The following is a 12,700-nucleotide window of genomic DNA, read 5'->3' as shown; positions in this document are numbered from 1 at the left end:
AGCACCCAACAAGTGACAAACAAATGAGGGACCCAGGGGTTAAAATGAAATTCAACAAGAAGGCATGGCTGTAGGGAAGAAATTGTAATGACTAGACATCCAGACAGACATGTTTCTGTCATGTAAGAATGAAGGAGCATTGGGGCTGGAGAGATGGCTCAGCAGGAAGAGCACTCATGGCTCTTCCAGAGGACCCGGACTCAGTTCCCAGCACCTACCCACACGGTGAATCACAGTGCTATGTAACTGCAGTTCCAGGGTATTAGATGCCCTTGTCTGGCCTCTGAGAGCAGCATGCATGTGTGTGGTACACAGACAGACATATAAGCACACACATTAATATAAACATAATTACAGAAAGGGCCCAGTCCCCAGAACTACAAGCTTCTCAGTGGCAGAGCTCAAACACGTTCACATTCTTAACTGCCCTCTGACTCTTCCTAATCACAGTGTGGGGACTGGGACCCCAGGCCTTGAGAATGCTGGGCAAGTGCTCTACCAAATGTTTATACCCTCACTGTGTGAATTTTCAACATGGGATCTTGCTATGAAGCTCAGACTGGCCTTGAACTAGCAGCCTCCAGAATGCTGGGATCACTGGCGTGTGCCACTGTGCCCACCACTATCTTTAAGTTTAAATTAAACAGAATTTAAATACTAAAATACACAATTCCAAAAGGTCAAATTAACTGATGCAAGAGCTTTATTTTCATGAAAAATTAATGTCTATATTTATAGACATTTATATAGGGTTTAACCCTTGCCAATAATACAACAGAATGGAAGAAAATGTTATTAAAAGAAGGTTTCATATAGTCCAATCTGACCTTAACTCATCTCCCACGTACTGGGATTATAGGCAAGCATCGCCCACCCACGGCCAGCAATAAAACAAAATTGCAAAAGAATTCGAGGAAGTTTTGGGTATCGGCATCATATATAAGAAACTATAACCTAGCCATTGAGCATATGTTTTCTTTTCTTTTCTTTTTTTTTTTTTTTTTTTTGGATCTGGTTTTATCGAGACAGGGTTTCTCTGTGTGGCCCTGGCTGTCCTGGAGCTCACTCTGTAGTCCAGGCTGGCCTTGAACTCAGAAATCCGCCTGCCTCTGCCTCCCAGAGTGCTGGGATTACAGGCGTGCGCCACCACAGACCAGCGAGCATATGTTTTCTTAATTCTTATTTGCATTCACTAAAGATTTCCCCTCTGTTTTTGTCTCTCCTCTCTCTCTCTCTGGCCCCAAAGCTCCCAGGTCCACTGTCTCCTGGGTTGGGACTAATAGTACTGGCCTTCGCAAACCAACTTAATTCTCTAACCTAGCTGAGAAATCCTGAAGGATAAGGTAAAATTCTGTCTTTCTTATGAGAACAACTTAGTAATTAAAAAGAGAACAAACTATGCAGCACCTGACTTTAAGGATATGACATAATCTAACCACACCAAACTGCCACTCTAAATAATGTAATGAACAATATTCTTTAAAAATTTGCTCAAACAGTACTGTTTTCTTTAGAAAATTACAAGAGTTTCTGGAACTTGTCAGTAAACTATCAAAAAGAAGTTTGGGAAACAAGAAACTAATCCTCTTGAGAAATCTGGACCCAAATCTATGAGATGGGGTCAAGGTGCTCACTACACTTCTTGCTTTCCAAGTACACAACAATAAAAGACAGCATGTAAAAAATTAACTGTCAGCCAGGCCCTGTAACACCTACTGCAGTCTCAGGAGGATGAAGCTGGGACCCCAGTTCATTGTGTGAGGCCAGCAGGAGGTACAGAGGTACCAAGGCCAGCCAGGGGAGTCTAACAAGCCCCTGTCTTAAAAACATCCCTCCCAAAAGACATCAATTATTCTTTTTTTGTTATTCAAACTTTCTTGTGCTTTAGAGAAACAAGGGAAATTGAAAAATAAATCTCTTGGTATAAGTAAGAATGAATGCAATACAGGCCTGGTGATCCTGGTGACATCAGCCTGTGATCCCAGCTATGTAGGAGCTAAGAGGGGGCCCAAAATTCAAGGCCAACCTGGGGAACTCAGGCTCTTTGTTAAAGCAAAAAGTAAAAATAGGGCTGTTTCAAACAAAATCAAAACCAAAACCAAACTGATATGAGACAAGAAAACCACACTCCTTAAAAGCCTGCAGCTGCACACTCTGCAATTGAGCGTCACTTAGCAGTAATTATATGGTGCTAAAAGCCACAGCAGCCTAAAGACCAGATCAGCTTATCAGAGAATCAGAGAACACACACACACACACACACACACACACACACATATACACACACACTCTTTCCTCATATAGGAATAACATTTTATATTTGTACTTTAGTGTGTCAGCAGACAGAGTGACTGGGCTGGAGTACAGCTAGAAGCACACTAAAAGCCAGCAGACAAAAGACCTGAGGTGAGGAATTCTGAGCAAAATAAGAAACTTAAAAGCATTTCCTGAGCCTATTGTTCTATCTTCTAAAAATACTCAGAACCAATTACACTGATCACAAACAAAGTCTGTTTCACTCTCCAGCACCAAGCCCATAAAAGAACAAACAGAAACAGTTGCTTAAAAGGGAGAACAGGAGGAGAAACTACAGTAAATGTCCCTTAAAAACCAAGCCAAATAAGCCTGAACCAGTGAGCTGAGCATAGCCAGGGCAAGGCAGAGGACCCTCTGGTAGCATGCAAGCAGCACACCCACTTCACTCACAGCAGGCATGTGCAGGCCGTGTCCTTGCTGCTCACTTAATTCTAAGTGCACGTAGCTGTCTTCCATCAAGCAGACCCTAGGCCCTTTGTTGCCTGTTTTATATATATTATTTAATTTTTAAGGCAAAACAAGTATATGTTAGAGAAATCGTAAAGTACTTCTTCAAATAGTCAGAGTTGAGAGTCAAAGACACTGGCACAGTCATGCTTTTTTTCTTTCACATCTTGTGTGTCTGTGCTCACACACATATAATGTCACAAATGTGGGAGGCAGACAACAGCTGTCAGGAATCAGATCTTTGCTTCCCGGGACTGCTCAGATGTCAGATGCAGGGGCAAGTGCTTGGCATCTCCTTGCCCTGCAGTCCTTCTTAACCAGCTGTACACAGCTGGATTACCAGGAGAGCTTCAGAAACCTATGTGTGGGCCAGAGACATGGCTCGGTGGGACACAGTTCTTGTTGCTGAGCTCAAACCTAAATTTAATCCTCAGGACCCACATGGTGGAAGGGAGAAAATCAACTCTGTGACTTCCACATAAGCCATGGCATGCTCCTCACGCACATACACAAAATAAAAAAATAAATGTTAGAAAATATTCATTTAAGCCAAGCAGTGGTGGCCCATGCCTTCAATCCCAGTACTCAGGAGGCAGAGGCAGAGGAAGAAGCAGGCAGATCTCTGAGGTTGAGGCCAGCCTGATCTACAGCTTGAGTTCCAGGATAGCCATGACTACACAGAGAAATACTGTCATGAAAAAAAGAAAAACAACAACAAAAAAAGAAAGAAAGAAAGAGAAAGAAAGAAAGAAAGAAAGAAAGAAAGAAAGAAAGAAAGAAAGAAAGAAAGAAAGAGAAGAACCATTTAAATTTGGTTTGCAACTGCATCATTTTTAAGTTAGTAGCTTGAAAAATTACAGAAGTAGTACAAAATAGTGGCAAAAAATAATTCAAATATTTCAAACATTAAAATAAGACCCTCTAACCCAGCATGAGAAGTAAACACTAGTGCCAATTTCTTCCATGCACAATGTGCAAGTCAGCTGATTGTTTCTCTCAGCTAATAGCACATCTAAGCATTTCTCCATAGAGCACGTACAGATCCCTTAATATTTAAATAGTGGTCTAGTATTGCTTTAAAAGATATTTGGGGGGCCAGAAAAATGACTCAGCAGCTAAAGTACTTGCTGTGTAAGCCTGAAAACCTGAGTTCAATCTTGAGAGCCCACATAAATAAAGGTAAAAGGAAAGACGGGACTCCACACAGTTTTCTTTTTTTTTTTTTTTTTTTTTTTTTTTTTTTTTTTTTTTTTTTTTTTTTGGTTTTTTCGTGACAGGGTTTCTCTGTATAGCCCTGGCTGTCCTGGAACTCACTCTGTAGACCAAGCTGGCCTAGAACTCAGAAATCTGCCTGCCTCTGCCTCTGCCTCCCAGAGTGCTGGGATTACAGGCGTGAGCCACCACCGCCTAGCATCCCACACAGTTTTCTAACTTCTATACTCCCACACCTCTTTCTGATACTTGTGTATTGTACTTAACTGGCACTTTATTGACATCTAACTAATTTTTGTTGTTATAATTAACACCGCAATAAGCTTCCTTAAGAAGCAAATATCTACTCTTTCTGTCCATCTGTGTTGGACAAACTGTAACATGACTTCAATGGCTTCCATTTTATATAATCTTTCAAGTCTGTAGAACTCAGACTATGATGAGCCTCTCACTGTTACACTTCACTGGATGGAAAGGGAAGCGTCTTCTGGATGGACCTGGACTGATCACACCAACCTTTAAAGAGCAGAGGTCTCCTCCAGCTAGCTGACTGCGGAAGTCAGAGACTCATCCAGGCTGGGCCAGAAGAAAGCCAACATCTACCCTGGGAACTACCTTTCAGAGCCATATGTCAAAAACCCGAAAGCAGTCTTTAAAAACTGAGAGTGACACCCCTCCCCTCCCCCCCAAGATGGGAGGCAGAAGGAAAGTAAGGACTTTAATCCATGGTTGAAAGGACTCCAAACGACTTCTAATGCCAGAGGAAGGTTCTAATACAATCCTCACACACCACGGTCCCAGCTGCACAAAGCCCACCAGAGAATCCTGACTTCTGCTGTGACACGATCCCTGTTGAGTCACTAAGTTCCTGACAGTGCTTTAGCAGCACTACAGAGTCTGCCTGATCTCTGACAAGTCAGAACACTGAGAAAAGAGAATGTACATGTCATACATACAAATGAAATCTTCACAACTATTTCAAAATTGCTGTCCAAATATTTGATAACAATTTAAATCCCTACCAAGAGTAAATCTACTTTGAAACCCTTCCTGGTTATTATCTGATGGTGTGTTTATTTCAGGAAGTTTCTGGGGCTGGAATGATCTGAAGATCCTTTCCTTGCAACAGACCTTCCTGTCTCTTTTGTTGTATTTTGAGACAGGGTTTTATATAGCTCAAACTGGCCTTGAATTCACCAGGTAGCCTTGGCTTCCTAATCCTTCATCTCTACCTCTCAAGTGCTAGGATCACAGACATGCCCATCAAACCTGGCTTATAATTTCCTTTAATAATTCTGACCTTTCCTTTCAGGCTCTACTGGGAGGAAGGCAGCTATTATAGCCTGTCCTATGTCAGTAAAGCTACTAGACACAGTAAGCACATGAAACCCTGTCAAGTAGAGACCACAGTGGGAGTATGGTGCTGTGTGGTGCTGAACAAGCTCACTCTCGATAAGCAATGTAAGAGCATTTAACTCTTCTTCTCCGTCTTCTTTTAAACAGTATCTTACGCTATAGCCCAAAGCTGGCTTCAAAGTTGTCGTGATCCTTCTGCCTCAGCCTCCCGAGAGCTGAGCTACAGGTAAGAGGCACCAAGTCTGGCTTGATGTTTTTCATTTTGAAGGTATGATCTTAACTGAGTGTGGCAGCCCCTGAAATAACTGACTCTTGTGGAGAGACGCATACTCACATTCCTGTTTGAAGGTGAAGTACTCTGTAAGATGCCTGCATTCATGATTTCCTCGAAGCAGAAACAATGTTCTAGGATGGTTAATCTTTAAGCTCCATAGATACAGCACACACTAGGAGACACAATTAGAGGATAAATGTTCTTCACGACCATGACAGTACATAGACAAATTTTATCTAAATTCAGATGATGTGCTATATGGCATATGTTACTGTAAGCCCCAAGTTGTAAATGTAATCTTCTAGCTTTTGCACGTTATCCTTAAATTTGGTAGAATAAATAGCCTTCATAAAAATCTCTCCTAAGTATCTAAATATTGAGGACTCTCTGGGCAAAGTTACCCACATACATATTATAGTTGTAAAATTAGCATCATTATTTTATAATGGAAAAACACTAGTACCAGGAACAAGGCAGAAATAGTAACTATTTGTTACTGTGCAGCATTACAATAAAGGTGTTAGCAAATATAACTAGACAAATGAAACCAAGTAAAGGCTTTAGAATGGATAAAGGAAAAATTAAAAGCAGAAAATATAATTGTATAACTAAAAAAAAAAAAAACCCATGAAAATCACTGATAAAAGCAGCTTAATAAAAGAATTCAGCAAAATAGGATATAAAATTGAATACATGAATAAACATGTAAGGCAGTTGGTCTGGTGCTGCTGATATTCAAATGCTAAAAACCCTGTACCCCAAGATCTGACTGCTCTAAGCAGATCCTCGCATATACCAGCTTTTGTCATATAAAACTTACCCCGAAGTTGTCCCTGATTAGTAATAAAGATGCCTACAGCTTGGACTGTACAGAAGAGAGGGGGCAGATCGAAGGTTCCCAGGTTTGGGGTCTCAGGCAGGAACCACAACAAGGAGGAGGAAGAGAAGGCAGGAGTCGCCATGGGGGAGATGGACTATGAGAGCACGGCCGTGAGGGCAGCCTGTTAGAGTAGGAGCGACCCAGGCAGAACAGGCAAGGGAAGTAGTCTGGTCACTGACAGAGAAGAGGACAAAACAGCACAGAGGGTTGACACCTGCCCAGCTCTAGTGCTTTAAAGCTTTATTTTAAATCTAAAGGTTTTTCATCTTTTATTTGAGAACTATATGGGCTAAGGTAGGGTAACATCCCCCCTTCCAGAATAATATTTACAATAGCAGCAACAAAGTTGGTAGAGTGCCTGCTTAGCATGCACAAGGTCCTGAGTTCGATCCCAGCACCCATAAACACGCCTAATGTCCCACACCATAATACTAGCCCTCAAGAAATGGAAGCAGAGGAACCAGTGAGGAACCAGTAGTTCAAGGTCAACCTCAGTTATACAGTGAGGTGAAGGCTTAGGCTATATGACACGTTGTATCAAACAAACCCACCACCACCAAAAAAACAAATACAGAAACAAAAACATAATGTCCTGAGCCAGACCAGGTAGCATAGGTCTGTCACTCCTGTACTCAAGCAAAAAGAACATAAATTCAAGGCTACTTGGACTACATAAGAAGTTCTAGACTAAGCTGGTTACATAATAAAACTTCAGCTCTAATAAAATAAAATCCCTGTGCCCTACCACATGCCTCAGTCTTCCAGCAGTCCAGAAACAGATCCAAGTTCATAAAATCACCAGGTGAAAGCTGTGTACGGCAGCTCATCCTGGACCCCAGCACCGAGCAGGCTGGAGCAGAACTGCCTTGAATTGGAGGCTAGACTGCACTACAGTATAAAAACTCATCTCATAAAAACAGGGAAAAAAGATCACTGGGGTGATGAGCTTTTTAATGAAACAGTTCTGGGATTAGTTGTCATTTCAAAAAACAAAACAAAACCAAAACCAAAACAAAACAAAACAAAACAAAACAAAACAAAACAAAAAAAAACAACTTAGGTCTAATCTTACATAGCACCCAACAAGTGACAAATGGATGAGGGGTCCAGGGGTTAAAATGAAGTTCAACAAGAAGGCATGGCTGTAGGGAAGAAATTGTAATGACTAGACATCCAGACAGACATGTTTCTGTCATGTAAGAATGAAGGAGCATTGGGACTGGAGAGATGGCTCAGTGGTAGAACACTGACTGCTTTTCCAGAGGTCCTGAGTTCAACCAGGACCAGCAACCACATGGTGGATCACAACCATATGTAATGGGATCTGATGCCCTCTTCTGGTGTGTCAGAAGACAGCTATAACACTACTCATCATATATAACAAACAAACAAACAAACAAATAAATAAAATCTTTTAAAAAAGAATCGCGTAAACTGTTTCAGAGTCATTTCTACTTAGGTGAAAAAGACTAATATTAAAAAGAGTATGGACTGTTACCCTTTATAAAGACAGGTAAATATGAAATGCATGCTTTTCTACTTAAGAACCATGGGAAAGTTTGATAAGCCCGACACTATAGAGGAAACAGGAAGGGTGAGAACCCCTGGGTGGGGTAAGGTGGATACTGCTTTAGATTTATTTTATGAGGGAAAGGAAGGAAGGAAGGAAGGAAGGAAGGAAGGAAGGAAGGAAGGAAGGAAGGAAGGAAGGAAGGAAGGAAGGAAGGAAGGAAGGAGAGAAGAAGAAGGGGGGAGGCGGGAGGGAGGGAGAGTCTGTATGTCTGTCTGTCCACCCTAATCTGTTACTGATATCTCTTATCCCTATCACAGACTGATTACTAAATTTCAAAACCTGAAATACTCCCGAATCTGAAACTTTGTGAATGCCAACTCAAAGTTCCAAAAGATTTGACTTTGGAGCATTTCAAATTTTACTTTTGGATAAGGGATGCTCCACTGGCAAAATCCAGGCAAATGCTTCAGTACTTGAAAACCTCCATAGAACCACATCTGGTCTCAAGCATTTTAGATCCAAGGACTTGACATATACTAGATAATATTCCTAAGTGGGGTTTCTGTACCTGTCTTTAGGCTCTAGCAGTCCACTGATTATATAACAGTCAGAGAAATTATTGTAAAACACAAATATGGCTGTGTTACTCCTCTCGAAGCCTCCCAAATCAGAAAAAGAAGTAATTAAAATAGCAAGTCAGGTGCTTCATATCACACCCAGAACAAACCTAAACTCCCCAACTACGGTGAGCACGGTCTGCCAACACCTAAGCTCTGCCCGTCTGTCTGCCTGCCGCAGTGCTTACTCCGTCCTTGTGGTCCTGCCCTGCCCTGCCCAGTCCTGCTGATCTCTGGGCTTTCGTTCTCCATGCCCTCTGTGTGGAAGGGGCTCCCCCTCAGCTGAGCTTTCTCTTGAAGGTCATTCCAGTTTCTACCCAAATATCATCATCTCCGAGAGGCCTGCCCTGAGTGATCCATCTAAATTAGTTGTTCATATCTCCTTTTATTCCTTACTGATTTCAGTTTCATAGATGGTAAACAAATTATATAGAAATTAGCATACAAGAGTCTCAGTAGAAAATCAAGAACTTAGGTTTAAGGATTTGATTTAAAGTCCATCATGCCATTAAGGATGTGTTCCAGTGAGATGGCCAGTAGGTAAAAGGCTTGCTTGGTGAGCCTGGTGACAGGAGGTCAATCAGAGAACTCACACAAAGGTGGAAAGACACAAAATTCCACAAAGGTGTCCTCTGACTTCTGTGCACTGTAGCGTACACACCCACACACTCCACCTCATACAGTAATACATCTTTTTAAATTCAAGGACTATTCAGCAAGACACGAACTTCAGCAATATACAGAGCAAAAATGGAAAATAAGTTTGTGCCATTTTCAGTATAGTGATACAAAATCTAATTAGCTGGGCCTGAGAGATAACTCAGTGGGTTAAGGAATTTGCTGCTAGCCCAACGACCTGAGTTCAATTCTTAGGAACCCACATAGTGGGGTGGGGGAAAGAATAAAAAAAAAAGAAAAGAAGATAAGAAACAAAGAAAAAAAAAAGGACCCACATAGTATAGAGAAGTGGCTCCTTTAAGTTGTCCTTTGACTTCTATAGGCTTGCATATAACACACACACACACACACACACACACACTCTAAATATAATTTAAAAATTAAAATCTAAGACATAGTCACAAAGCCAGTTAGCATTCTCATTAAATAAGAGGTGGAGACACAGATGCTCAGTGATGGCCTCAACACCATCACATAGAAACCAGGCCCACTCCTGCTACTCACTACTCTGTGACTCACAGAAGGACAGTCCTCACAGCCATAAAATGGCTGCCTTGGGGTACCCATCCACATTTAACTGCCAGGGTCCACCGCATGGGGGAGGCAAAGGCAGAAGGTGTCCAGAGACACCCTCTTAGATACAATGGATACAATGGCCAGTTTGGGCTTTGTAAGATTCTGCATCAAACCAAATAAGGCAAAGTCCAAAGCTTTAACTTCCCAAGAGCCTTTTCATATACAAAGATGTCCATAGGACAGACAAGCAAACAAAAACCAAGACTAGCACCAGAGAACTGTCTTACAGGTCACTGGGCAGAAAGAGCCTATGCCTATCCTGAGGCTAATCTCAAGTGGCAGGATTTACTTTAACAAGTTCAGAACAATCAGAAATCATTCCCTGGCCTGGGGTAAAAGCCTTCCTTTCTTGAGTCTGAAAGTTCCCCTTGCCACCTGAGTCCTACTTTTTGCAACAAAACAGGGGTTTTGTTATTATGGGAGGAGGAAGAGACACGGCAATAAGCAACCGTGTATAAGCCTATTTATCCAACACTAAAGGAATGGTAAAGCAAACCATGGACTTTATGCCAATAATATGTCATCACAGAAAAATTAATGACAAAAACGCTTTTGATATGATGTTAAATGGAAAGGATTACAAAAGGACTATCCATGATTATCCTAATTTTCTTTTTAAAAATGAATACAAGGAGCTAGAAGGACAGACAGCTCAGCAGTCCTTCTCTTGCAGGTGACCCAGATTCACTTCCCAGCCTCCATGTGGTGGCTTACAATCACAGGTAACTCCAGGCCCAGGGGATCTGACGCCCTCTTCTGGCCTCTGTGTGCATACACATGGTATACAGGCATACATGCAGGTAAACACCCATACTCATAAAAGAAATGATTAAATCTAAAAGAGGGACTTACAGTATTAAAAATACATATAAGTATAAGAAAAAATTAAAAGAACAACAAGAAGTCAGAGCAAGGGACTAGCTCAGGAGCACAGTATGTAGCTATGGCGTGTGGGGGACCGGAAGAAAAGAATAAAAAGACAGGGCCTGGAGAGAAGCTCAGAGTGCTTGCTGCTCTTCAGAGGACCTGAGCTTACTACCCAGCCCAGTTATCTGGCAGCCCAGAACTGCTGTAGTCTAGTTCCTAGAGGAAGGACTGAAAGATCCTCCTCTTCCCCACAGGTATTTGCATACAAATAACATAAACTTTCTCTCTCTCTCTCTCCTTCTCCTTCCCTCTCCCTCCCTCCCTCTCCCTCCCTCTCTCCTCCTCCCCTCCCCCTCTCAAATTAAAAACTTGAAAATAATAAAAATGATACCATCCAAAAGCTAAAAAGCAATGTGGACGAGGTGGTTTATGTGGACGAGGTGGTTTATGCTTACGCTGCCAGCATCTGGGAGTGGAGACAGGCGTGAGGAGCCCAAGGTCAGCCCTAGTTAGCAGGCCTCAGGCTGGGCTCAACTGGGAGGAGTGGTAGGTGGCTGGAGAGAAGGCTCAACAGTTAAGAGCATTTACTGCTCTGGCAAAGAACCTGAGTTTAGTTCCTAGGACCCACACATGGAGGTTCACATCCTCCGTAACTCCAGTTCCGAAGATCTGGTGCTGTCTTCCTACCTTCTTGAACAGCAGGCACGTACTTGAATACACCCAGGAAAACATTTATACACATAAAAATAAATGAAAATCTTAGGAAAAAATTAGACCACCACTGTTATCTAAAACTTTCAATTTATTTGTTATATTTTAGAAAAACCAGTCAAGTAAAAAAAAAAGTCGAAAGAAAATTACAATTCATTAATATTCACTAAAACTGAATGCCTACTATGTCTCAGAAGACTTGGCTAGTGTTAAGTATGTGCACATGAGGGCAAGTGCCCAAAGGAGACTTATTTGGACCCCTTGGAGCTGGAGTTGCAGGCAGTTATGAGCTGCCTGATAAGCGTGCTGAGAACCAAACTTGAGTCTGGTGCAAGAACAGTCCACGCTTTTCTCCACTGAGCCATCTACAGGCGCCCGGGGAGTCTTACATGAAGATTGCTACTGCTAAGTACAGGAACACTTCTCTATTACACTAGAAGGCCTGCTCAAGAGAGAACCAGCTCTACAAGACTGCTCAGCATCTCCAGAGAACACAGATCTTACTCTTTTGTGTGTAGGTGGGGCTAGAACTCTAGGCGAGTGTTCTACTGCTGAGTGACAGCCTCCACCTGAATCTCATTCTAGACTGGATTCTACAGCTGCTATAAAGTTGTTACTCAGGAAATTATTGATAAAGGAGGGAAAACCATGTAACACAAAATTTCCTGAACATAGTTTATAGGTACAAAACTCATTATTTTAGAATGTGAGTCAGTAATTGTACCAATGAATTGAAACTATTTAAAAACCAGGAACTAGAGTCAGGGGAGGTATCTGCCTATAGTTTCAACTATTTGGGAGGCTGAAGCAGAAAGCCATGACCTACCAAGTTCCAGGCCAGTCAGGGCTACAGAGAGAAACCATGGAAATGGGGGGGGGGGAGTGGGGAGGGAGGACGGACAGACCAACTAGCCAATGTGGAGAACACAAAGACACCTGCCTCCAAAATAAAACAACAACCCAAGGGCTGGGGATAGTGCTCAGTGGGAGATCTCATAATGGGTTTAATCTCCACAACTAAAAATAATTAAAATTAAAACTTTATAAAGTCCCATTTTTAATTAACTGCCACAATAGTAATTAGAAAATATTTTGTCATGTTTAAGATTTTATTTTTTAAGATTCTGTATATATGTGCTTGAGTGCATATGAGACCATATGCCAACAGAGGCCAGAGTCATCTGGAGCAAGAGCTAAAGATGGTTGTGAGCCACATGAAGACATGGGTGCTAGGAATTGAACCCAGGTCCTAT

At 41.9% G+C, this 12,700-nt stretch overlaps 1 protein-coding gene across 3 annotated transcripts in view; it reads right to left on the bottom strand.

The window, feature by feature from the left end:
- Ppp3cc (protein phosphatase 3 catalytic subunit gamma) overlaps nt 1-12,700 on the bottom strand; it is a 68,370-nt gene that overhangs the window by 33,809 nt on the left and 21,861 nt on the right. For all 3 annotated transcript variants that reach the window (XM_052191017.1, XM_052191018.1, XM_052191019.1), the window contains exon 4: nt 5,666-5,777. In XM_052191017.1, the coding sequence (XP_052046977.1) occupies nt 5,666-5,777 (112 nt within the window). The remainder of the gene's footprint in view (nt 1-5,665; nt 5,778-12,700) is intronic.

The sequence above is a fragment of the Apodemus sylvaticus genome, chromosome 8, assembly GCF_947179515.1.
Source record: "Apodemus sylvaticus chromosome 8, mApoSyl1.1, whole genome shotgun sequence".
In the NCBI taxonomy this organism is placed as follows: domain Eukaryota; kingdom Metazoa; phylum Chordata; class Mammalia; order Rodentia; family Muridae; genus Apodemus; species Apodemus sylvaticus.
The sequence above is the reverse complement of the archived record's forward strand: the minus strand, read 5'-3'. Positions and strand labels throughout refer to the sequence as shown.